Source organism: Culex quinquefasciatus, chromosome 2, assembly GCF_015732765.1.
Source record: "Culex quinquefasciatus strain JHB chromosome 2, VPISU_Cqui_1.0_pri_paternal, whole genome shotgun sequence".
Lineage (NCBI taxonomy): Eukaryota > Metazoa > Arthropoda > Insecta > Diptera > Culicidae > Culex > Culex quinquefasciatus.
Genome location: NC_051862.1, coordinates 68358578 through 68386160, shown reverse-complemented (window position 1 = coordinate 68386160; position 27583 = coordinate 68358578). Strand labels below are relative to the sequence as shown.

The 27583-nt window shown below is 34.7% G+C and overlaps 2 protein-coding genes across 2 annotated transcripts; both read left to right on the top strand.

Moving 5' to 3' along the window:
• The first annotated feature begins 426 nt into the window (after positions 1–426).
• On the top strand, positions 427–2271 carry LOC6032413 (pyruvate dehydrogenase E1 component subunit alpha, mitochondrial). Its single transcript, XM_038257774.1, has 6 exons — positions 427–580; positions 636–689; positions 978–1542; positions 1599–1776; positions 1841–1985; positions 2046–2271. The coding sequence occupies exons 1-6, from the start codon at positions 536–538 to the stop codon at positions 2229–2231; spliced, it is 1173 nt and encodes a 390-aa protein (XP_038113702.1). The 5' UTR covers positions 427–535; the 3' UTR covers positions 2232–2271.
• Positions 2272–12925: 10654 nt separating this feature from the next.
• LOC6032414 (ADP-ribosylation factor-like protein 1) lies at positions 12926–22211 on the top strand. The gene is made up of 5 exons (XM_038256422.1): positions 12926–13170; positions 13253–13469; positions 13555–13666; positions 21394–21616; positions 21688–22211. Exons 1-4 carry the CDS (start codon positions 13167–13169, stop codon positions 21601–21603), a joined length of 543 nt encoding a protein of 180 aa, XP_038112350.1. The 5' UTR covers positions 12926–13166; the 3' UTR covers positions 21604–21616; positions 21688–22211.
• The last annotated feature ends 5372 nt before the right edge of the window (positions 22212–27583 follow it).

The following is a 27583-nucleotide window of genomic DNA, read 5'->3' as shown; positions in this document are numbered from 1 at the left end:
GCAGAGTATACCAAGCAATTCATAAAAGATTTGAAGAGCGGTGAGCATTAAATCGCGGGCCGTTTTGAGTCGTTTTCGCTCATGATCCGTTTCAGACCGATAACTCAGATGATTCGATCGCCAGTGAGTGAGTGAGTGACTCACCTTATGGGACGTTTAAAAAAGATGTAATAAAGGAATCTAAATCCAATAAGCAACGGTCAAGTCAAACTATAGTGTTTAAAAATAGCTCCATCCAATTCAATCATGGTTTCATACTGAAAACTCGTCATCAAGAGTCATAACCGGCGAAATAAAATCAATTTTCTAGCTATTATGCAAGTTCTATCTGCCTATACTACACATGCCGGCAATAGTACGTCACACGCGCTCGCTCTCACGTTTTAGTATTTGCTCCAGCGTAAGTTCGTTCTCGCTCTCACTATCTCTGACTAATTGATTAGTTTATAGTGCAGTTCAGTCTCTTAGTTTGTTTCGCTTCGAGCTGCAGCGCAATTTCCGAAAAGTTTATTCACTTCTGGTTGTTTCTTGCACAATGTATCGCTCAATTTTGGCGGCTATTTTTTCGCCATTTTCAAGGGTTTGTAATTGTTATGAGGTTAAGATTTCAGTTTAACTTTATTTCTTGCTTCCAGGCATCGCTGAGATCTGTGAACTCCTACTCGACTGAGGCGACTTTTGAGACAATGGTGAGTGATGTTTAGTATATTAATTAAGTGAAAAATTTAAAACAAGATTTTAATGTTCAAATGCAAATTCTACTGTTGAAACTAAAATTCTGTAAACTTGTCTTCTGACAATGACCTTCACAAAGACATTGCACTATTTCATAATCATAGTGGGCAAATACTGATAAGCAATGCTTTCGATTAATCGTACAATGAGAACTATTTTACTATGTCTCATTTATTGTTTAATGATTTTTGGTTTAATTTGTCTTGAAATTTTTAAAATTGAATCTGCTTATCTACTTCCAGCCCTTCAAACTCCACAACCTCCAAACTGGACCACCAACGTCTGCCGTGATCAACAGGGATGATGCCGTCGAATACTACAAGCAGATGCAAACGATTCGCCGGTTGGAGACTTCCGCCGGAAATCTGTACAAGGAGAAGATTGTCCGCGGGTTCTGTCACCTGTACTCGGGTCAGGAGGCTTGCGCCGTCGGTATGAAAGCGGCCATGCGTCCCCAGGACAACATCATTTCCGCGTACCGAGTTCACGGTTGGACCTACCTGATGGGGGTCAGTCCGAAGGGGGTGCTGGCCGAGTTGACCGGAAGACAGAGTGGTTGTGCGAGGGGAAAGGGTGGATCGATGCACATGTACGCACCGAATTTCTACGGTGGGAATGGAATTGTGGGGGCGCAAGTTCCTCTGGGTGCTGGGGTGGCCTTGGCTTGTCAGTACAAAGGTAATAACGGCGTTTGTTTAGCGCTGTACGGCGATGGAGCTTCGAACCAGGGGCAAGTCTTCGAGGCCTACAACATGGCACATCTTTGGAAGCTTCCGTGCATTTTTGTGTGTGAAAACAATGGTTATGGTAATATGTTCAATTTTTGACTACGTGGTCACTTTTCAAACAAAGACATTTTCTAGGAATGGGCACCAGTGCAGATCGGTCATCCTCAAACACCAACTACTTTCAGCGAGGAGACGTCCTGCCAGGAATCTGGGTCGACGGAATGGATGTCGTGGCCGTTAAATTAGCCACAGATTTCGCCATCGATTACGTCCTCAAGAATGGACCACTTGTGATGGAGGTGTTCACGTACAGGTGACTCATCAAAACCAATATGTCTGTCGAAGAAGTTTGCCTAAGCTTCTCTTAAAACTTTCAGATATTCTGGTCACTCAATGTCCGACCCCGGTACCAGCTACCGAACACGTGACGAGGTGCAGGAAGTCCGTCAAACGCGTGACCCCATCACTTCGTACAAAGAGAAGATCTTAACGGCTGGATTGGCGACGGTTGATGAAATAAAGGTGATTCTCATATTATCTAGTGAACAACAGTCATAATCTCATAATTTGAACAAATTTCAGAAAATCGATGCCGACATCAAAAAGGAAGTTGACGAAGCCACCAAGTGGGCAAAGGCTGATGCGGAAATTGGGCTACCCGAGCTGACGACCGACGTTTATGCGAACAATGTGGCGGGTGACATTCGAGGATCGAACCCCTACTCCTGGCTCAAGCACAGCACGCTGAACAAGGCAGTGAATTTGTGAATGTGGAACGATTGTTGTTAGCTTTGTAGTGCAATTGAACTTAGTAGAATTATTTTACAAATTTACATTTTCATCAATTTTAAAATAATTTGTTGAATGTTTATTCGAATTTTTGAGTTAAAAAAAATGCTATTAAAATCCTTTTACAGTACTTGTTCACTAACTGGGCTGATAGAAAAATGACGAGGGAATCGTCAATTGAAAAAATCCTTTTAAAAATAGAAATGTTAAAATAACTTTCCTATAGGTTACCCTATAAATTTCCTTTGCTGTTATTAAATTTCATTAAAATATTGAAGAAATTTTTATTTGATGACATTGATTTTTTGCATCCGCTGTCCCCGCGGTAATTTTTCTTTGTTATTTTTTGTCATTTGAGTACTTTTTGATCGGGAGACAGTCCAGTTATCGAGCGCCCAGCTATTTTTTTTTAAATTTGCTTTTTTTTTGCGATAAGACTTTTAATTCTATTGTTTTTTTTACTTTCTTGAAAAAAAAATGTCCTCAGCCCGATTTCAAAGAAGAAGGTAACATTAACATTGAACTTTGGCCTAAGTTTATTTGAAATAATTGTGAGTTTAGGCTTTTTGTCTTAAATTTTTTTTAAAACATTTTTTAACAAATAAAAAAAATATATCTCGGGTTAGTTTTAAAAAGGTCCTAAGCGTTTTCTATGGGGTTTCGATCAATTTACGAATTATTAAAATCAAAAAAGGCTTTATATTGTTCACGCACAGAAATTGTGTAAGCTTGAATCAACAAACAGGTTTCTCAACACTAACTATCATGTTTTATAAAGGCAACAAACCATATTTACCAATTTAATAAACATAGTTTATCGACGCTACCATGAATTTTATTGATTTTACAAACTGGTTTGCCATTTGCGCGTTTCTTTGTTCCAGCGTGTAGCCACATTTAACAGTGTAGGTACTTGTGAAATTGTTTCGCTGCTCAAATCAATATGGCGGACGAAAGCGACTTCAAAGACGGCGTGCACTGAAAGAAAGGCACATAGCAATACCACATGTTTTGCACATGAATCCACCCCATACGACTTAGTCTGTGAATGTCACGTGGAAATCATTTGAAAAAAATCCATCGTGCGAACCGGCCAATCCAAATGCAAAACACGTGAGTTTAACATGAAAGCTCACAAGACTTTTGAATGGTGTGCATATGAATTTCAAATGATTTTGTAGTATAAATGCAATGGTTTTCTAGTGATGTTCATGTGAGCTGAATATTGCGTTTAATTTTTGATTTTATAAAAAAAATAATACGATTAAAAGCTAGATTAAAAGTTTTCTTGAGCATTTTTTTATTGATACATGAAATAAATAACAATTACAACAATAACCGGACCATCGATATTTCCTTTGCACTTTTCACTCATTACTTTCTCTAAACAAAAATGGAATTAACAGTACACGCAGATTCCGGTAACGCTTGTGTGGTATGGATGCATAAGTACGGTATGCTGATCGGAAGGAACGCGGTCAAGAAATGTTGCGTGTTCTTTTCGTGACCCCCCCCAAGAAAAGTTGACAGTTCGGTATGAGCGCGATTGACGGTGTGCGCGCTTGAGGTTCTTTCGAGGAAAAAATAAAAAGATCAAAAATATTCAAAACTTAAAATTAAATAGATTAAAAATGTTTATTCAAAAACTTTTAACAACAATTATAAACAAAATTAAGAAATCAATAAATAAAAGCAAATTTAGAAATTCTTAAATTCTAAAACAAGAAAAAACTGAAATTAAAAAAATATGTAATTATGAAATAAGGAAATTAAAAAACTATGTAATTATGAAATAAGGAAATTAAAAAATTAGGAAATTAGGAAACAAGGGTATTAGGAAATTTGGAAATTATGATATTAGCAAATTAGTAGAATAAAGAAAATAAAGAAAATAAGAAAATTAGTAAATTATGAAATTATGAAACAAGGACATTAAGAAATTAGAAAATTAATATGTAAGGAAATAAGGATGTTAGGAAGTTAGGAAGTTAGGAAATTAGGAAATGAGGAAATTAGGAAGTTAGGAAATTAGGAAATAAGGAAATTTTTAAAATTAGGAAACTAGGAAGTTAGGAAGTTAGGAAATTAATTTATGATATTAGGAAGTGAGGAAGTTAGGAAATTGGGAAATTAGGATATCAGGAAACTAGGAAATTAGGAAGTTAGGAAATTAGGAAATTAGTAAATTATTAAATAAGGAAAATAGGAAATTCAGAAATTAGGAAAAAAATATGTTAGGAAATAAGGAAGTTAGGAAGTTAGGAAATTTGGAAATTTTGAAATTAGGAAATTAGGAAGTTAGGAAATTAGAATATTAGGAAGTGTGGAAATTAGGAAGTTAGGAAATTGGGAAATTAGGATATCAGGAAACTAGGAAATTAGAAAATTAAGAAGTTAGGAAGTTAGGAAATTAAGAAGTTAGCAAATTAGGAAATCAGGAAATTAGGAAGTTAGGAAGTAAGGAAATTAGAAAACTAGGAAATTAGGAGTTTAGGAAGTTATGAAATTAAGAAATCAGGAAATTTGGAAGTATGGAAATTAGGAAATAAGGAAATTAGGATATTCGGAAACTAGGTAATTAGGAAGTTAGGAAATTTGGAAATTATAAAATAAGGCTGGTACAAATGTTAATTTTTTTTTTCTGGAATTCTTAAATTTTTAAAGCCTTAAATTTTTAAAGCCTTAAATTCTTATTCTTAAATTCTTAAATTCTTAAATTCTTAAATTCTTAAATTCTTAAATTCTTAAATTCTTAAATTATTAAATTCTTAAATTCTTAAATTCTTAAATTCTTAAATTCTTAAATTCTTAAATTCTTAAATTCTTAAATTCTTAAATTCTTAAATTCTTAAATTCTTAAATTCTTAAATTCTTAAATTCTTAAATTCTTAAATTCTTAAATTCTTAAATTCTTAAATTCTTAAATTCTTAAATTCTTAAATTCTTAAATTCTTAAATTCTTAAATTCTTAAATTCTTAAATTCTTAAATTCTTAAATTCTTAAATTCTTAAATTCTTAAATTCTTAAATTCTTAAATTCTTAAATTCTTAAATTCTTAAATTCTTAAATTCTTAAATTCTTAAATTCTTAAATTCTTAAATTCTTAAATTCTTAAATTCTTAAATTCTTAAATTCTTAAATTCTTAAATTCTTAAATTCTTAAATTCTTAAATTCTTAAATTCTTAAATTCTTAAATTCTTAAATTCTTAAATTCTTAAATTCTTAAATTCTTAAATTCTTAAATTCTTAAATTCTTAAATTCTTAAATTCTTAAATTCTTAAATTCTTAAATTCTTAAATTCTTAAATTCTTAAATTCTTAAATTCTTAAATTCTTAAATTCTTAAATTCTTAAATTCTTAAATTCTTAAATTCTTAAATTCTTAAATTCTTAAATTCTTAAATTCTTAAATTCTTAAATTCTTAAATTCTTAAATTCTTAAATTCTTAAATTCTTAAATTCTTAAATTCTTAAATTCTTAAATTCTTAAATTCTTAAATTCTTAAATTCTTAAATTCTTAAATTCTTAAATTCTTAAATTCTTAAATTCTTAAATTCTTAAATTCTTAAATTCTTAAATTCTTAAATTCTTAAATTCTTAAATTCTTAAATTCTTAAATTCTTAAATTCTTAAATTCTTAAATTCTTAAATTCTTAAATTCTTAAATTCTTAAATTCTTAAATTCTTAAATTCTTAAATTCTTAAATTCTTAAATTCTTAAATTCTTAAATTCTTAAATTCTTAAATTCTTAAATTCTTAAATTCTTAAATTCTTAAATTCTTAAATTCTTAAATTCTTAAATTCTTAAATTCTTAAATTCTTAAATTCTTAAATTCTTAAATTCTTAAATTCTTAAATTCTTAAATTCTTAAATTCTTAAATTCTTAAATTCTTAAATTCTTAAATTCTTAAATTCTTAAATTCTTAAATTCTTAAATTCTTAAATTCTTAAATTCTTAAATTCTTAAATTCTTAAATTCTTAAATTCTTAAATTCTTAAATTCTTAAATTCTTAAATTCTTAAATTCTTAAATTCTTAAATTCTTAAATTCTTAAATTCTTAAATTCTTAAATTCTTAAATTCTTAAATTCTTAAATTCTTAAATTCTTAAATTCTTAAATTCTTAAATTCTTAAATTCTTAAATTCTTAAATTCTTAAATTCTTAAATTCTTAAATTCTTAAAATCTTAAATTCTTAAATACTTAAAATCTTAAATTCTTAAATTCTTAAATTCTTAAATTCTTAAATTCTTAAAATCTTAAATTCTTAAATTCTTAAATTCTTAAATTCTTAAATTCTTAAATTCTTAAATTCTTAAATTCTTAAATTCTTAAATTCTTAAATTCTTAAATTCTTAAATTCTTAAATTCTTAAATTCTTAAATTCTTAAATTCTTAAATTCTTAAATTCTTAAATTCTTAAATTCTTAAATTCTTAAATTCTTAAATTCTTAAATTCTTAAATTCTTAAATTCTTAAATTCTTAAATTCTTAAATTCTTAAATTCTTAAATTCTTAAATTCTTAAATTCTTAAATTCTTAAATTCTTAAATTCTTTAATTCTTTAATTCTTTAATTCTTAAATTCTTAAATTCTTAAATTCTTAAATTCTTAAATTCTTAAATTCTTAAATTCTTAAATTCTTAAATTCTTAAATTCTTAAATTCTTAAATTCTTAAATTCTTAAATTCTTAAATTCTTAAATTCTTAAATTTTTAAATTTCTTAATTTTTTTAAAATTTCTTAATTCTTAAATTTTTATTCTAGATTTTTTAATTTTGGAAGAAATAGAGTTTTTGATTGTTATAAGGTTTTCGTAAATTTGTATTTACGAATTTCTATATTTCCGATTTTTAAAACTTTTGGAATTTCGACTTGTACATTCTTTTCGAATTTTAACATTTTTGATCTATGTAATTTATAAAAACGTTAAAAATTAAAATTATTATTCAATTCTGCATATTTTTAATTTTGATTTTCCAAATTTCAGATTTTTGTTGAAATTTTCTATATTATTTAAAAAAAATGTTATTTGAAATTTCTGAAATGTTTGTTTTTTCACATTTTTGAATTTGTTGTTTGGTTGGATTTCAAAATTTCAGATTATTATTGTATTTTCAGTAACATAGATATTTGTATGATTATTGTCAAGTTTAATTTCACTCTGATTTACTTCATAATGGTCCCGTGAGTGTGGATAAATCGGACAGTGCAGGGGACTCATAATCCAGAGGTAGCTGGTTGGTACTAGCAATAAATTGTTGGGAACAAGATGGCCGACATCTATAAAGACAACTTCTTTTTTTACTCCATTTCCACCGAAAAATTAAATCTGTCCTTTTAGTTTCAATATTCGGTTTTTGAGATTCGGCTGGAATTTTAAATATTATTATCTCCAATACAAAATTATTAAAACGTTTGTAATTATCAGTCGTATTCAAAAAGAAAAATTACAATTCTTTGATTTTTTCATCAAAACATATTACAAACAAGCACCGCGCGAAGAAACGTCAAACGCAATCTTTGTGTTTCTGTTACTTTTCAGCTGCGTACCGCTTAAGAAAAATCTTTTCGTGACCCTTTCCTTGACCGTTTCTTGGGCGTTTTTTTGTATGGAGTTTTGCGTTCCTTCCCATCTGCGTATCAGCCTATAAGCGGGAACCACTTCTTGGAGCCGGAAACTGCTTGACGACGGTTCTTGGAAACCTCCACCGACTTGACCTTGATGATCTGGATCGAGTGGCCTTGGGTACGGTGACGAGAAGCTATGGCGCTCAGCACCGCGTCACGAAACTGCCGATGGTTGTACATGTTGTGTGTTTTGGAAGGCGAATCGTGCCGCAGTCAGATGCCGACGTCTCCGGATCAATCGACAAATTCAGCATCAGTGCTGAGAAAAAAACGGTTTAGAAGCCAACCCTTCGCCAGAGTTTTATTTCCTGGAAATGCATTGCTGAATGTTAGTTTTTACGTATATTTGTCGATTTTCACAGTTTTTCTATTAAATACTTACCAAAAAGTTTTAGTACGATTTCATTTTACACAAAATTATTAATTAAAACGATTAATTCGACCAAAGAAATCGTAAATTGGATTGTCTTCGTCCGTCGCCATCTTACGAATAAGAAATTTTTCATCAAGCAACTTCAAAGACCAATACATTTCAATCTCACGTGTTTTTCACGTTGAAATCAAGGGAAAAGTCAAATGGGGCAAATCCAAGTGAAATTCTGTTGAATCCAAAGTGAACACCAAGCGATAAAAGAATGAAATGCATCTCGTTTGCGATCAGCTGATTTCAAATGATTAAAACAAAAATATCACATGAAAAACACATTAATGTCAAGGGAAAAGCATGGCAAATTATCGTGTTGATTTTTGGAGCAACTCACGTGAAAAAGCATATGAATTTGCTATGTCAGATTTTTTCAGTGTGGAAGTTGTGGAAGAATTCGTGGTTGAATCGATGAGTCCAGAGGAAATGCCAGTGTTTAATTTTCTTAGTGAGTTTCATGTGCAGGTGGAAGTGATTTCAGCAAGCATTCGTTGTTTGCTCGAAAGATTAGTTCTGGATTTTTTAAAGCAAATCGTTATACGTTTCTTCTCAACAGATTATCGAGCGGTTGGAAGTGGAAGCTTTGGTCCAGCCAGCTTTCTCGGAGGATGGTAAAACCGGTAAAACGGTATGGTTGTCTGCTTTTTCATAAATAATAATTTGGAAAATTTCTTTCCAGGGTCTTCCAGCGTTGACGTCCGAAGCGTTCCTTCCAGCGGTCGAGCCGGAGACGACGGCGCAAATCGATCATTACAACGCATCAAAACTTATGTTTCTAACCCGAAAGGAACGAATTGCGGTGTGCGGCAAACATTGTTATGGTCAACTGCTCAAAAGGTAAACAATATCATTTGAACCCAAGTTTGAACCCGAAAAGAACAAAAATTTACAGTTCTCTATTTCAGATGTTCAAAATGTCACCGTGCTATCGCTGTCGAATCACTTTTTATCGTGCAAACATCTGGTCAGCAAGACTGTCAAATCCAAACTCTAATTTACACACGTTAAACGGAAAACTGTACTATCAATAGACGGTTTCCACACGAAATCGACCACTCAATATCCGGACCATTCCCGATCTTCGTAAAACTTTCTAGATCGTTTGTCCTACTCAAATCAACAACTCCTGTGCACTCAGTTTGGTAATTCACAATGGCATTTGAATTTTAGGAGTTTTTTTAGTTTTAATTTTTTTGTAATTACGTTTAAATTGAATAAATCATATCTTTCGAAGGAGATGTTCAAAAAAATCGATCGAAAGTGTGTTTTAACGGAAATCGTGCGCTCTTTTCAATGAAAATATTTAAAAAAGCCTAAACTTTCATTTTCGATCAAAAAACGGCCAAAAATCAAACTTTTTTCGAAAATCAGGCTGAATACACCCTTTGATTCAATTTTTGCCATTACCATTCGAAAGAGCGGACCATTTCCTACTTTTCTTCCATAGACACCAAGTTGGAGCGATAGCGTTTTCGAGTAGTTTTAAATAAAAACCTTTTTTCGTTTTAAGTTTTAAGCTAAGTTACATGTTTTATGGCAAATTTTATAACAGATCCCATTTTTAAACATGAAACAAAGTTCTGCTTCCGTGTTTTTGAGTTTTATCTTGAAGTACCGGTTTCAAATACATATCAAAGGAACGAAATTATTACTAAAGATAACCAAACAAGGTGCACTTAAAATAACATTTCCTGAACCACTTTTGTTATGGAAAAATGTTTATCTCACTTGTCGGTGTTGTTAATACCTGCAAAAGAGTTTAATTTTTCCTAATTTTTCGGGTTATTATGGTGGTTCCTCTCGCGTCAGGGCGGTTCAAAGATGACCATTTTGAGTATTTTTTAAATAATCATTGTCGAACGCCGTTTCAACAGAACTCATTCGTATTTTTCCTTGAAAACCTTTCTTTTACAAACCGGATAACTATAGTTGGCTGAAAAAATGTCAAATAAGTCAAGGTTTTTCAAATATGTGTTGTTTTTTTTTTTTTGCAAAATTGCCATAATTCCCAATAGTTTTTTTTTCCTATTTTATGGGTCATTAGGGTGGTTTTTGACAAATCAAAAATTCTGGGTAGGACTTAATCTTATTTTAATTGTAGAAAAAAACACGTTGACAAATTATTGAACATCTTACAATATTCTGCTAAGGACTTAGGTGTATTGTTGAATAAAAATGTTGTATTTACGGTGTTCCAATACAACAATTTCCTACGCAAACAGCATGGCCTAACTCTAAAGTGCTCGGATCGGCTTAAAATTTTCGGAATTCTCTACCCAAAATAGTTTTATACATAATTTTTGTTAGGTCATTTGGGTGGTTCCTGCCGCGTCAGAGTGGGCCATAAAATGGGAATTATGGCGATTTTGCAAAAAATAAAACACATATTTCAAAAACCTTGACTTACTTGACATTGTTTCAACCAACTATAGTTATCCGGTTTGTAAAAGAAAGGTTTTCAAGGAAAAATACGCATGAGTTCTGTTGAAACGGCGTTTGACAATGGTTATTTAAAAAATACTCAAAATTTTCATCTTTGAACCGCCCTGACGCGACAGGAACCACCCTAATAACCCGAAAAATTAGGAAAAATTAAACTCTTTTGCAGGTATTAACAACACCGACGAGTGAGATAAACATTTTTCCATAACAAAAGTGGTTCAGGAAATGTTATTTTAAGCGCACCTTGTTTGGTTATCTTTAGTAATAATTTCGTTCCTTTTATATGTATTTGAAACCGGTACTTCAAGATAAAACTCAAAAACACGGAAGCAGAACTTTGTTTCATGTTTAAAAATGGGATCTGTTATAAAATTTGCCATAAAACATGTAACTTAGCTTAAAACTTAAAACGAAAAAAGGTTTTTATTTAAAAACTACTCGAAAACGCTATCGCTCCAACTTGGTGTCTATGGAAGAAAAGTAGGAAATGGTCCGCTCTTTCGAATGGTAATGGCAAAAATTGAATCAAAGGGTGTATTCAGCCTGATTTTCGAAAAAAGTTTGATTTTTGGCCGTTTTTTGATCGAAAATGAAAGTTTAGGCTTTTTTAAATATTTTCATTGAAAAGAGCGCACGATTTCCGTTAAAACACACTTTCGATCGATTTTTTTGAACATCTCCTTCGAAAGATATGATTTATTCAATTTAAACGTAATTACAAAAAATTTAAAACTAAAAAAGCTCCTAAAATTCAAATGCCATTGTGAATTACCAAACTGAGTGCACAGGAGTTGTTGATTTGAGTAGGACAAACGATTTAGAAAGTTTTATGAAGATCGGGAATGGTCCGGTACAAAATCATATTTTTTTGGTCGATTTCGCGTGGAAACCGTCAATACTGAAATATGATTGTGAGCATTAACTGAAAACAAAGCAATTAAATATTATTTTTTTGATTGCATTGATTGATTGGCTGGATTATAGCATAAACAAACAGTTTATTGAATCAAAAAACGTGATGTTTAATTCAACTCCACATGTTTGTAGATTCAACAAACATGTTTGTTGCACTGACCATAATGATAATTGGAATTACAAACAAGCTTCGTTTGAATGGCAACTATCTCCTTTATCAACCCCACAAACATGTTAGGTTGAATTTGATAAACATGTTTGCCGGCCCTGAGATGACAATCATGTTTGTGGGGAAACCCAAACATTTTGCTGGCTGTACTATCAGATTTTTCTGCGTGTTTATCTGCACTTCCTTTAAATACTCTTCACTGAAAAACAATTAAAATTTGATTTGTTTCCGAGAAAAAATCAAATACGTGTCGGAGATCGCAAAAGCGGTTACGATATGACGTATAGCAAACAAACCAGAGTTATGTTTTATTTTAAAAAGCTAAACCTTGTAAAACTGATGAAAGAATTATTGATGTTTGAAAGAATGCAAAAAAAACTCACAGAAAATTACTGATGCAAGAATGTTTTTTGAAGCAATATAAAATTCTTCCAAATATGTATGAATTTCAGGTTTTTTCATGTTTTCAAGAAACTTAAAAGTTTCAAAGAATGGAAAAACTCACTTTAATATTAAAGCAAACTGAATGAATTATTTTTAAAAATTTTGTTTTCAGGTTTTTCTGATATAACTTTTTCAAGAACTTTTCATGAAAAACTCAGAAAAAAAACAGAATTTAGATATTAAACTTGGTAAGCTTTTTTAGAAATCCTCATTTTCGAATATTAAACTTTGTCCTTTCGTTCAATGTTTTGCGACATTAGGCTGATACAAATATTTTGATGGTAATTATCTTTAATTAGTTCTTGTTTGTTTTGTTCAAGCATAACATATTTTGTTTAATATTTCCAAGGCTTCTTCGCTCGCTTCTTCGTGTATATTTCCATATTAACTTTCAATAAGGCGAATCTTTAGATGTAAACAAGCTTTCGAACAAGTATAAGATCATTACGTTTTTTTCTAATTTGTCTGTTTCGTAATCAATCGACAATCCCCCACTACAAATCTGCAAATTATTTCATACAGACTCACCCGATTGATGTGCAGATTTTTCCTCCCTCAAGCACACAGATCTCTCCCAACCGCGCAGCCAAACTTGGCAACGCTGTCCGCGGATTGCATTTTTCTTTACACGTCAAAGTGTCACTTTGTGCGGAGCTGTCAGATAGAGCGAATTTCTTTTCGGTGCGCCGAGTGCGAGTGCAATTTTCGTCATTTTCCTGCTGTTTTTGTACCAGATTTTCCGCCGTTTTTCGTCATAGTCACGGGTAGTTTTTCCTTTTGCCGGGGTGAGCATTTAGAGGTGGCCGGAATCCCGTAACGCGGCAGAGTGGTTTCAATTTCTCCGGGACAAAACAGGGCAGCAACTAAAAGAGAGAGGAAAAAATATGGGTGAGTAATGTTTACGATTGGCGGACGTCGGAACGGCGACGCGGCCACATCACTAACACTTGTCTCTTTGAAATGCCGACAGGAGGACTGTTCAGCTACTTCCGGGGCCTGCTGGGGAACCGCGAGATGCGGATCCTGATCCTGGGGCTGGACGGGGCCGGCAAGACGACGATCCTGTACCGGCTACAGGTCGGCGAAGTGGTCACCACCATTCCGACGATCGGCTTCAACGTCGAGCAGGTCACATACAAGAACCTCAAGTTCCAGGTGTGGGACCTGGGGGGACAGACCAGCATAAGGTGAGATTCGTTCGAACGGGGCGGAGGGGGGGGGGGAGGAGATTTTGATAAGGCAATAGCTAATCCTACCTTCGACAACTTTCAGACCGTACTGGCGATGTTATTACAGCAACACAGACGCTATCATCTACGTAGTCGATTCAGCAGATAAGGATAGGATAGGCATTTCCAAGGATGAGCTTTTATACATGTTACGGGTGAGTCGCGGAGCTAATTAATTAACCTATTTTGGGAATCGTCTTCTCCGGTATCCGTCGTCTGTTTGAGCTCCTACTCCTAGCACTTTTGGATTAGCTGCGTTGCACGGTGACTTTTCCGGGTTGACCAGGACTAGAATTGGGTTGTAATGTCTTGTACAATGCCACAAAATCAATAACTAAACATTCACATTCTTTAAAATTGCACAAACGTTCAAAAATAGAGAGGAAAAATTCTCTGAAAACCTTTCAAAAAAATTCAAGAAAAAAAATCATTTTCAAACTGTCAACTAAACAAATCGCGCTTCGCAACGCCTACCGCGACCGAAGCTCCGCCCTCCGGTCAAAGTTCGCTTGCGCGAGCCGAGCCGAACGCCAAACAAACCAGTCGTGCGCATGCGCGTAGCAACCGTAGCAACCCGACAACGTAGCAACCGTAGCAATAAACAACCGAAAAGTTATAAATAGGGGTGGCTACCCAGCAACCGGCAATTGAGTCCAACTGATCATCATGAACGGAGGTATGCTGCTCAAATTTTTCCGAATAATTTTTCGGTCTTTTTTTCAGGCCCAAATGGACTCGAATTTCACTCCGTACCATGATCCGGATGTAGAAATGACAAATTTAAGGAATAATTACCTCGATGTGGCCACTGAGGCCACCGTTCAAGAATGGTTCGGAATGATAAACGAAATTCGCCGGAATTCGGTGCTTCCGGGCCCGAGATCGCTAGCGGAACTAGCTTTCGCGGCGATTTCGGTCCCGGAACCACTGGCAGGTATCAGAATTCGTATTTTTGAACCATCTGTGGTGTTTCCGGGACCGCGATCGCTGGCGGAATTAGCCTACGATGCGATCCCGGTTCCGGAATCATCGTCGGATGATTTGAGCAACTTTTTAGAACAATCTGCGGTGGGTCTGGCAACGGATCCACTGGCAGTTCCAAATTCAATGTGTAACTATTTCAATTCAAACCTTTCGGAAGAATCTGTGGTGGATCCGACTCCGTCGGGTTCACCATCGGATGATCAAATTAACAGTGTTATTATTGATTTGGAACCAGCTGCGGCAGTTCCCAATACGGAATTGCCAGCAGAACCAAATTTCAAAGTTAATGTAGATTGCAAATATTTTTGGTGTTACGATTGTCGCAGTCCCAGGAACAGTTTACCCTGGACCTTGAGACTGCGATATTCCAAATTTTCAATGATTTCTAGATATTTTTCTTTTATTTTCGTTTGTATTTTAGTTGCGATCTTGTTTGTTTTTAGTTTCTTTTAGTTAAATTTTCCTCTCTTTTGATTTTGGACCAACTTCAAAATTTTGTAGTGACCTTTTAGTTTGTAGAAGCGACCTGAGTATAGTTTGTTTGGATATTTGGTTGATTTTTCACTTAAATTTGTGCATTTTAATACGATCTTTGAAAATATTTGAAAAAGCTAAAGCCAACTTGGTAGATTTTCTTTTTTGCTTTCGAAAACAACCAATTTTGAGCTTTTTCTGTATGGTGTGAAACCCATATCAGACTATAAACGAAAATTTAAGTCAAAATTTAGTTGCTTATCAAAATTAAAAGTTAAATTTTCTGTACGGTGTAAAACCCGTTATCAGACTGTAAACGATTTTATTTAGATTTTTCAAAATAGAAAGTCTTCCAATTTGGTTTGCAATCAAAATTTAAAATTTTCGTATTGATCTGTGCAAATTTAAGTGAAAAATCGGCCTTCAAAATTTGTTAGGACTCTTAAGTAAGGAGTCCACATCAGAAAGCTCCCCTTTTAGTTAAGTGTTGAGCTTTTTGGTGTGGGGGTGTGTGGTGGGCCAGTGCTCAGGTCGCGAAGCAAATTCTTTTTAGTTATTTTTTAGTTTGTTTTACATATATTTACACTTAATAATATATATTGGATTTTTTAGGAATACAAAAGGCTTTCTTGAATTTGGTTTAAAATTTCTTTGAATATTTATTTTAAAATTGAAATAATCCTAGCTCGCAAAAATGAGGAGAGTTCCCCTTTTTTTTTAGAAAACTCTGGAGCAACATTTGAAAAGCATAGTATTTTTATAGCTGAAACTATTTTTGCAATTTCCGAGACGTTAGCTGGAGAGGATGAGAAAAAATAATAGTTCAAACTGTCAATATGCTATAGAACCACGTGAACTGATGGTGTTTCTTCTGCCCGGTGGGTGGTGGATCGGGGTACGGATCCCGGTTCGGACCAGTGTTCCTGGTAATCGTTTCCCTTCTAGACTCGATTCCTTTTTGAAACAAGAGGGAAGGGGATAATAATACTATTCGACTATAATGATCATATGGGAGTTCTTCACAAAATAAAAGTTTGTTTAACAGAGAAGGGGGGACATGCAAGATAACAAAACTTAAGGTTTCAGACATGGTTGAGAAAGCAACAAACGAAAGAGTAAAAAGTGAGTTAAAATTGAGAAAAGGTTAGTGTGAAAAGAGAGACAACAGAGTGAAGAAGTAAAAATGAAAATGAAAATCAAGTAAAGGTTGAGAAATGCAATAGAGAAACAGAAATTAAAAAAAAAAAACAGTAAAAATCAACAGAAACGGAACTCAAATTTACTATATATTAGTTTGATTATTGGAAACGCAGCGGGTATGGCAAATGGCAAGTACCTAGTTTAAAAATAAATAAATTATGTGAATTTCACTTTCCAGCAACAAGCTGAAGAGGAGAAAAAGAATCATGAGAAAAAGACACATGGAACTATTAAGAGCCTAAGAGCTCCGGACTCGGATAAAATTTTAATCATCAACGAGCAAGAGGACAATAAAAATTGAAACGAGCAAGAGGAATGAAAACAGCGTTCGCAATTAACATTATTTTAATTTTCAGCTGTGTTTAGGTATAATTGGTGAGAAATAACAAATGACTTGGCCGAATGAGCAATTGTGTGGGTAGGGAAAGTAACTTGGGGAGGGCATCAGGCTAATAAGTCCTAGACTCCACCTTGATGCTATAGAAGGATTAGTGTTAGTGTTGCCTGATTTAGTCGATCGTGGGCGGCGGGGCCGAGCGCTTGCCTTACAGAACTATCCATGTCTTGAGCGTAATTTTTTGAGTAGTTGGTGTTTTTTGTGCTTTTGTAATCTTAATTAATCGTTTTGTGATTTTAAAAGTCCTTCCTATATTATCGTTGATCAGAGGGCACGGCGTTGGATGAATGGGTGATTTTTTATTTCACTTTTTGTCCTTAAAACTTGATTTGCAAAAAAAAAACACTATTTTTATTTAGTTTTCTGATACCTATGTATTAGGAGATATCTAATGCCAACTTTTCAGAAATTTTCAGATTGTGCAAAAAATCTTTGAACGAGTTATGAATTTTTGAATCAATACTGATTTTCTCCAAAAATCAATATATTGGTCGCAAAAATTTGTCAACTTAATTTTTGTATGTAAAATCGAATTTGCAATCAAAAAGTTCTTTAGTGAAATTTTTATAAAGTGCACCGTTTTCTAGTTATTGCCATTTTTAGGGAACTTTTTTGAAAATAGTCGCAGTTATTGATTTTTTTAAAATAGTGCCCATGTTTGCCCACTATTGAAAAAAATTTTTTTGAAAAGCTGAGAAAATTCTCTATATTTTGCTTTGAACTTTGTTGATACGAGCCTTAGTTGCTGAGATATTGTCATGCAAAGATTTAAAAACAGGAAAATTGAAGTTTTCTAAGACTCACCCAAACAACTCACTGTTTTCTAATGTCGATATCTCAGGAACTTATGATCCGATTTTCAATGTTGAAGTATAAACATTCGTGAAATTTTCTGATCTTTTCGAAAACAATATTTTCCATTTTTTTAATCAAGACTAACACTTCAAAAAGGCGTAATATTCAATGTTTGACCCGTTTAAAATGTTTGTATTGATTTAAAAAAATAATATTTTTTTCGAAAAAATAAAAAAAACCACGAATGTTTCATATTTTAACATTGAAAATCCGACCATTAGTTGCTCAAATATCAAAATTAGAAAATGGTGGGTTATTTGGGTGAGACTTAGAAAACACCGAGCCACGTAGCCCAGTGGTAACGCTTCCGCCTCGTAAGCGGTAGATCGGGGTTCAAATCCCGGCTCGGACCAACACAACTGGTGATCTTTTCCCTTCTGGATTCGATTGCTTAGTAAAGGGAAGGTAGTGTATCGTCACAAACTGGACCTTATCAAGACACCTTAGGAAGACAACCTATGGAATGTTAACATTAACCTTAACATGTTAACATTAAGTTGATAAATAAAACTGTCACTGAATCCGCTTTGTAAATGCCGGCCCCGATACTCTTTACGGGTGTTCCCCTCAGGAACAGGGAAAGATTTACTTTTTTACTTACTTACTTAGAAAACATAAATTTTCCTGTATTTAAATCTTTGCATGACAATATCTCAACAACTAAGGCTCGTATCAACAAAGTTCAAAAAGCAAAATATAGAGAATTTTCTCAGCTATTTGAAAATATTTTTTTCAAAAGTGGGCAAACATGTGCACTAATTAAAAAAAAAGAATAACTAACTATCTTCAAAAAAGTTACCTAAAAATGGGTATAACTTGAAAACGGTGCACTTAAGCCAAATTTCACTTTTTGATTGCACAATTTATTTTATATAGAAAAATAAAGTTGAATCATTTTTGCGATCAATATTTCGATTTTTTAAAATTATTATTGATTCAAAAATTCATAACCCGGTCAAAGATTTTTTGCACATTCTGGAAATTTCTGAAGAGTTGGCATTTGATGTCCCCTTAAACATATCAAAAAAAAAAAAAAAATAGTATTATTTGACACAAAGTGAAATTGAAAATCACCAAATTTATTTTTAACGTGTATCATTTTTTTCCAGTGTAGTCCTTATCCTTACTACAACTTTGCCGAAGACACCAAATCGATCGACAAATTTCTTCAAAAGATACATACATACCATACCAATCAGCATAGCGCACCAGGTACGCGTGCTGTAGCAAGAAGACGCTTCCATCTTTCTCGGTCTTGTGCTGCTACTCTCCAATTTCCCAGGTTACAGATCTTCCGGATATCACCATTCACTTGATCTCCCCACCGTGCGCGCGGTTTCCCTGCTCTCCTGCCTGTACCGCCAGCTGGTTCAGCGCGGTCAAATAGCAGTCTGACAGGCTGGCCCTCGTCCATTCGGGTGACATGGCCGGCCCACCTGAGCCTCCCGATCTTCGCCTGGGTGGCGATGGTTGGTTCTTCAAGAAACGCGTGCAGTTCGTGGTTCATGCGTCGTCGCCACACTCCGTCAGACACCTGCACTCCACCGTAGATCGTTCGTAGCACCTTCCGTTCGAAAACTCCAAGGGCACGTTCGTCCTCCTGCCGCATCGTCCAGGTCTCGTGGCCATAGAGGACTACCGGTCTAATCAGTGTTCTGTACATCGTCAGCTTCGTGCGGCGTTGCACTCGATCCGATGTGAGGGTCTTCCGTAATCCGAAGTAAGCACGATTCCCAGCAAAAATACGAGTCCGGATCCCTTTGCTGGCGTCGTTGTCGGCGGTTACCAGCGATCCCAAGTACACGACCTCGCTCACCTCCTCCAACTCGTCACCATCCACAGTTAGAGGGGTGAGACTTGGGGGGCAACTTCCTTCGAGCCCCTTCCTCTCATGTACTTTGTCTTCGTCGTATTCATGCCAAGCCCTACACGCCTTGCTTGTACCTTCAGTCGGGTGTAGATATCTTTCACCGTCTCCAGGTTTCTTGCCACAATGTCGATGTCATCGGCAAAAGCAAGCAACTGGTAGGACTTGTTCATAATCGTGCCACTCGTTTCGATGCTCGCCCTTCGAATGATGCCCTCAAGAACGATGTTGAACAGCGCACAAGATAAGCCATCACCTTGCCGCAGCCCTCGGCGTGATCCAAAGGGTTCCGCTAAATCCCCCGAAACACGCACGTGACACATCACACCATCCAAGGTAGCCTTAATCAGTCGAGTCAGTTTAGCCGGAAACCCGTTCTCGTGCATAATCTGCCATAGCTGCTCGCGGTCGACTGTATCATAGGTCGCCTTGAAATCGATAAAGATGTGATGTGTGGGCACGTTGTACTCACGACATTTCTCGAGGATCTGTCGCAGACAAAATATTTGGTCCGTGGTGGCGCGCGCGCCAGTGAAGCCCGCTTGATAGGGCCCCATGAACCTCCTTGCGTGGGGTGACAGCTGACGGCAGAGGATCTGGGAGAGGATTTTGTAGGCCGCGTTGATAAGCGTGATGCCGCGGTAGTTGCCGCAGTCCAGCTTATCGCCCTTTTTGTAGATCGGGCACACGACACCATCCATCCATTCCTCCGGTAGCTTCTCCTCCTCCCAGATCTTGGAGATCACGCAGTGAAGCGCCCTCGCCAGTTTCTCTCCTCCATATTTGAAGAGCTCACCGGGTAACCGATCCTTGCCGGCAGCTCTGTTGTTCTTCAGCTTCCTGATCTCCCTCTTCACCGTCTCTAGATCAGGCACTGGGAACTGTTCATCAGCTGCGGGCGCTCCAAGGTTGACTCCAACGCCGTCTCCGTCCGCTTCATCGCCGTTGAGGTGCTCGTTGAAGTACTGCTTCCACCTGTCCAACACCTCGCTCTTGCTTACGATCAGGTTCCCCTCGTTGTCCCTGCACACGTCGGCTCGCGGCACGAAGCCTTTGCGGGACCGGTTCACCTTCTCGTAAAACTTCCGCGTTTCGTTAGCTCGGAATAGCTGCTCCATTTCCGCGCAATCTCGGTCTTCTTGCTGGCGCTTCTTAAGCTTGAAGACCGCGACCTGCCGATTCCGAGCCTGCCGGTATCGTTCCACGTTCCCTCTCGTCGCCTTGTGCAGCTTCTTGTCGTAAGCTGCTTTCTTCTCAGCGGTAATCCGTTGGCACTCGTCGTCGTACCAATCGTTTCGACTGACTCGGATCGCACTACCCAGTGTGGCTTCCGCGGCACTGCCGATGGCTGAGCGAATACGGCTCCAACCATCTTCGAGCGAGGCTGCGCCAAGTTCCTCCTCACCTGGCAGATTCGCTTCCAGCTGCTGCGCGTAACTGTGGGCCACATCTCCGTTCTGCAGACATGCGGTGTTGAACGGAGGGGCCCGCCGGCTTCGGCGTTGGTTGAACACCGTCGACAGCTTTGAGCGCATGTCAACTCCAACTAGGTAGTGGTCCGAGTCAATATTCGCACCGCGAAAGGTGCGCACGTGCGTTACGTCCGAGAAGAATCGGCCGTCGATCAGGACGTGGTCGATTTGCGTTTTCGTCCGTTGGTCAGGTGATGTCCAAGTGGCTTTGTGGATGTCCTTGCGAGGAAAGTAGGTGCTCCTGACCACCTCAAAAGATACAGTGTTTTGAATTTTCATATATCATTTTTGTATGGACAGCTGACAAATTTGTATGGAAAATTATATGAACGAACTAATGATGCAAAATGGCTTCTTTGGGCATACCGAAAGCACCATAAAAGTTTCAGCCGGATAAAAAAATACAAAAATCAAAATTTAAAAAAAATACCGATTTTGTAGAAAATCTGGTACCTTTTTTTAATACCTACCAAAACGTATTACAGATTTGTTCCACAATTTTTTTGATTTTTTCGATATTAAACATCACATTGCAGAATTATAGAGTTCATATATTTATTTTAACACTCATTAATTTCAATTCAAATCAATCCTCACAATTTCTTTATTTATTTTTTGGCTCCCCCCAAACAGGAGGACGAACTGGCAAGCGCGATCCTGGTGGTGCTCGCGAACAAACAGGACATGGAGGGCTGCATGAGCGTAACCGAGGTGCACCAGGCGCTCGGCCTCGAGGCGCTCAAGAACCGAACGTTCCAAATCTTCAAAACGTCCGCCACCAAAGGGGAGGGCCTGGACCAGGCCATGGACTGGCTGGCGAACGCGCTGCAATCGCGGAAATAGCTTATTTCTCTTTGTAACTTTTTTTTTTCTTCATTTCTTCCGTTCGTGTATTTCCGTTTTTTTTTTTTTGTTTTTTTTTTGTAGGCGCGTTTATTTGAGTTTTTACCGGCCGAACGGCGTTTGTGAGAGAATGATGATTACAAAGATTAAAAACTACAACAGAAACAAAGCAAAACAAACAAAACAGCATAACTGACGAGGTAGTGAAAGCTTTCCTTTCTCGACCCATTTAATATACAGATTAAAGTAGATTCTTAACGTGTGGCAACGTGCGCAAAACGGAAGCATTGAGCATTACTTTTATTTGGTTAGAACATGAAATTAGAATTACTTTGCATCCACCTTCCGAGAATAAGAAGAAAAAAAAACTGGAATTTAACACGATGGTCCACGACTAAGTTTAGTCAATCTGTAAAATTATGATTTAAAGCAAAAGAAAAAAAACAGAAAACAACATTTACACAGTCCTTCTTGAGGTTCGTTCAGTTTGCTTGCGCCGAGAGGCATGCTGCCGTTGAAGGGAAAAGAAGAAGATGATGATTCTTGTCGCATTAATTTAAATTATCTTAAAATAAAAGTAATATATACACAAATATATGCAGCGAAAACATTATTTGGTGCTGTTGCCTTTATTTTTGTATCCGAAAACGCTAACGAAGCATCTGGTTTGCCTTTATTGTTTTATCCGATGAATTTCTTCGCTGCTGCCCAAACCGCGCAATCCACCTCCGCTTGCTGCAACAACTCCAATGGCGCCAATCCATGCCGGTTCTTCAGTCGCTGCTCGTACTAACGTCGTCCCGGAACCGGTCGCCAGCCCGCCCGATATCGCCCCGCATAGTGTTTGCTGGGATAACATAAAACCTTTCCCGGACGAACGCGCAAAAATAAAAAAAAGCAAAAAATTGTGTCTTCGGGAAAATTTTCTAAATTTATTGAAGATCTTAGTTCCAAATTGGTAAGAATTGGATAGTTATGGCACGTTCCACAGGTAAAAACTGAAGCGCAGCGATGGAATAATCATCATCAAAAGAAATTCTTTGAACGTTCATCAAGAGAAAAAATCCTAAGGGAGCAGGCTCTCCTCTCTCACGCATGAAAGATCGGAAAAAAAGGAATCTAAAAAAATCATCATCTTGATTATTCAGCGGAACATCTACGCCACTACTACACTTGCAAGTGTAACATCACACGTCGAAAAATTACCTGTCACATTTTGTAGATGGGCAATATGTGTAAACAAAGTGAAATAAATATTTTTAAGTGGTTAAGGAAATTCACAAAAAATCATCAGCAGATTGATTTTCAAGCGATTGGAATGAGAATCAGCTCCAGGGTTGTTACGGATGGCGCGGATTTCACGCGGATGGCAATTTTGATAAATCAATTGATTGAGAGAGACACAATTACTTTCAATTTATCGATAAAAATATTATCAGGAACTATACGCTTTCTTAGCATATTTCTATTATTTATCCTATCAGCTCTTTGATCATTAATTACAGCTTTCATAAAGTGTTTTTGACTGTTCCAAAGTAATAAATAGCTCAAATAAAAGTGAGCAAGCAACACTCCATTGTTGATACATCTGAAAATGTTAATTTAATAGCGGAAAACGGCAAAAGTGATGAGAATTGGTCGAACGGCTTAGAGTGATTAAAATGGGTATATTTCCCCTAGAATAATTTGTTGTTTAATCTTCATAAAGAGTTTATTTTCAAAATGTATTGTTGAGGATTTCTTAAATTAATTTATTACTACATCCAAATGATTTTTTAACATCTGCTTAACGGATCTGAATATTTATTTTTAATCTAGTGAATCAAACTTTCCCGAAGATTCATGTAACAGAAATGAGATGGGGATTAGATTAATTAATTAATTAATTAGATGGGATTTAACCGGTAAAAAGACATTCTTGGGGGAAAAATTAAAAAGGTTCGAAATTCGAAGTTTCAGAAATTGAAATATCCAAACCTTTTTCTATTGTTATAGCTTTTTTTTAATTCAAAAAATTAAATTAAAATTAAAAATTCAAAAAATCAGAAATTTCTAAATACAAAATTAAAAATCTTAAATTCAATGTTTTAATTCAAGAATTTCCAAAGTCAAAATTGAAAAATTCAGAAAATTAAAAATTAAAAACAATTAAGAAAACAAAAATTTTAATTGTTTAAATTGTTAAATTCTTAAATCCTTATATTCTTAAATTCTTGAATTCTTAAATTCTTAAATTCTTATATTCTTATATTCTTATATTCTTATATTCTTAAATTCTTAATTCTTAAATTCTTAAATTCTTAGATTCTTAAATTCTTAAATTCTTAAATTCTTAAATTCTTAAATTCTTAAATTCTTAAATTCTTAAATTCTTAAATTCTTACATTCTTACATTCTTACATTCTTACATTCTTATATTCTTATATTCTTACATTCTTACATTCTTAAATTTTTAAATTACTCAATTCATAAATTCTTGAATTCTTAAATTCTAAAAATCCTTAAATTCTTAAATTCTTAAGTTTTTAAATTCTTAAATTCTTAATTTCTTAAAATTTTCCGATCTAATGCTACCATTTTACAGAAAATCTGATAACTTTGGAACATTTCCGGAGTCATATTTTAGGTTAAAGAAATTTTGAGAAGAAAATAATACAAATTTCGTGTTTCGATTTTTCTTAGTGACTCTTTGGTGAGTATCATCGAGTACGAACTGGATTTAAGTCGTCAACTCTCTAGATTTATAAATTTTGTAATTCGTTATTTCGTTATCATAATTAAATTTCTAAATATTTTAATTTTATTTTGGGTCTCTTTTTGCCAAAATTATTGTTATGGCTCCTCTCTGGTTTACTTTATCCGAGCTTAAATTAGCTTAGAATAAATTTGTCCGTTTCGTTTCAAGATTCTGCGTTGCAGGCCAAGGGTGCATGATACTGATGATACTCGTCGGTTGACACCCAGGCGAGGACCATCCCGGAAGGAGCCCAACTACATCCGTAGTGCTGTTTGGACAAAACAGCCTGGCTCTGGTTCCTTGCAAGTGTCCTATTTTCTTACCTCCACGTTGGCTTGGTTTAGTCATCATGATGACAAGGTGTAACCTAGCTGGTGGCCTGTGGAAACGACTCGTAAACCTTTGACCAGCAAGGGGCAGAGTTGAGACGGCTAGAAGAAAGGGGCGCGTCAATGTGGGAAAGGGAAGCAATCTGTGATTGTAGACGGTATTGTTTTGATTCGCAGTATGTTGAGTCAACTGCTGTGGATGTACCTGAGCATCGCAGAACGGGGTTTCTCTTCTTTCCATTTCAGCTAACAGCTATCTTCTGTTTATTATGTTTCACTAATTTTCTAAAACGGCTTCTGTTTACTATCCTCCATTTGATTTCGATTTTACTTATTTGATTCTCTTATTTCTCAACGCTTTTCCACCCTATTTTACCAATTGATGCTGCTTTCCCTTAATTTGGCAGCGATGTCAATTTTGTTTATCATGTGCCTTTTCTTTATTTATATATTTGAATAATTTCTCATCTTCCCTGTAAATTGCCCTCAATACAATCTAAGCTTGTTTGTTACCTCTATTTATTAACTTTTGTTAATTTCTTTATCTACTTCATAAATTACTATCTTTCTTTTACTATTGATTCTTTACATCACTGTCCATTGTTTTGAAACTTAACCTTTTCCTTAAGCAAGTGAGGTTCGAGCCCTTACTCAATTTCTGGAATGATTGAAGAATTAATACAAATGTTTCTATTGTACTTTTGAAAAACTTTTATAAAATGCTTAGGATCAAAATATTGTAACAAAACACCGCGACAAAGAAATAGCAACCGATAAACACGACTCAACAATAGGGAAGATTTCAGGTGAAAACAATACACAGTAAATAACAATTAGTTTTTGAATTCAAACTAAAAATATAACAGTTTTTGCTTTAACGAAAGTTGATAGGCACCCTATAAATGGTTAGGCGCTTATACTTACATCAAACCCTACGTAATGTACCACCCCCGGCCGAGTTAAAATGCGTAACCGGAAAAGAAGGTGTGCATGCCTGGCACGAACACTCAAAGCGTGTTCTAGCGTGCTGCTCGTACTGACTCAGAGCAAGGGTGAGATGTAGGTGTAAGGGCAGTGCGTGTTCGTCGGGAACCTGGTGCATAAGATCGGTCAAGGCCCGTTCTTACACTGAAAATTGCGAATTGCGGAAAACGGCAAAATTGGTCGAACGGCTTAGAGTGATTAAAATGGGTATATTTTCCCTAGAATAATTTGTTGTTTAATCTTCATAAAGAGTTTATTTTCAAAATGTATTGTTGAAAGATTTTTTAACATCTGCTTAACGAATCTGAATATTTATTTTTAATCTAGTGAATCAAACTTTCCCGAAGATATAGACATTGGATGTAACAGAAATGAGTTGAGGGTTTGTTCCTGTGTTATAACTTTTTTAATCCAAAAAATTAAATAAAAATAAAAAAATCAGAAAATCCGAAATTTCTTAATACAAAATTAAAAACATTAAATTCAACACTCCAAAAATTAAGGAATATCATGTTTAAATTCAAGAATTTCTAAAGTAAAAATTTAAAAATTCAGAAAATTGATAATTAAAAACAATTAAGAGAACAAAAATTTAAATGTTTAAATTGTTAAATTCTTAAATTTATAAATTCTTAGATTCTTAAATTCTTAACTTCTTAAAATTCTAAAATTCTTAAATTATTAAATTCTTAAATTCTTAAATTCTTAAATTCTTACATTCTTACATTCTTACATTCTTACATTCTTACATTCTTACATTCTTACATTCTTATATTCTTATATTCTTACATTCTTACATTCTTAAATTCTTAAATTCTTAAATTCTTAAATTCTTAAATTCTTAAATTCTTAAATTCTTAAATTCTTAAATTCTTAAATTCTTAAATTCTTAAATTCTTAAATTCTTAAATTCTTAAATTCTTAAATTCTTAAATTCTTAAATTCTTAAATTCTTAAATTCTTAAATTCTTAAATTTTTAAATTCTTAAATTCTTAAATTCTTAAATTCTTAAATTCTTAAATTCTTAAATTCTTAAATTCTTAAATTCTTAAATTCCTTAATTCTTAAATTCATAAAATTTTCCGATCTAATGCTACCATTTTAAAGAAAATCTGATAACTTTGGAGCATTTTTAGAGTCATACTTTAGGTTAGAGAAATTTTGAGAAGAAAATAATACAAATTTCGTGTTTCGGTTGGTCTGAGTGACTCTTTGGTGAGTATCACCGAGTACGAACTGAATTTAAGTTGTCAAATCTCTAGATTTATAAATTTTGTGATTATTTAAATTGTTTTTAATATTTGAATAAATTTGATTTCGTTTTTATAACTTAATTTCTACATGTTTTAATTATATTCTGGGTCTGTTTTTATGCCTAAACTAGGTGAACCCGGCAAACTTCGTCTTGCCCTTTTTTCTTTTGTTTTGTTTTTAGATTACTTTTACCTTTTTTTAATTGAACTTTATCTTCTCAAAACATTTTAAAGCTTTTTTTGATTTTTATTACATTTTAACCTACTATAATTCATAGTTGCTTCTTAAATCTTTTTGCCTTCCTCACTTTGTCTTTTAAATAATTTGAAACATGAACTTATAACTTTCGCTTTTTAGACATATTAAATCTTACCCTGATTAAAATTCCGTGCGTGTGTTTAGGTATTGATTTAGTAATTTAAATGTCACTCACTGGATGATCCTCTTTTCCGGATCGGTTTTATTCAATCAGTCTTGAGGTACCATAGGTCCTTTTTAACTTTTGTTATGTTCTTCAATGGATACGTTCTCAATCAATTTTGTCAGGTTTTTTGGGTTTATTTACAGTTAGTTTCAATTGTCTCAGTCAGATTTCTAAATTCCTATCCGTATCTGCGCAACTCAATCACGTTGCTTGATTTTCGGCCAGGTGGCAGCACTGAACTTCTAAGTGTC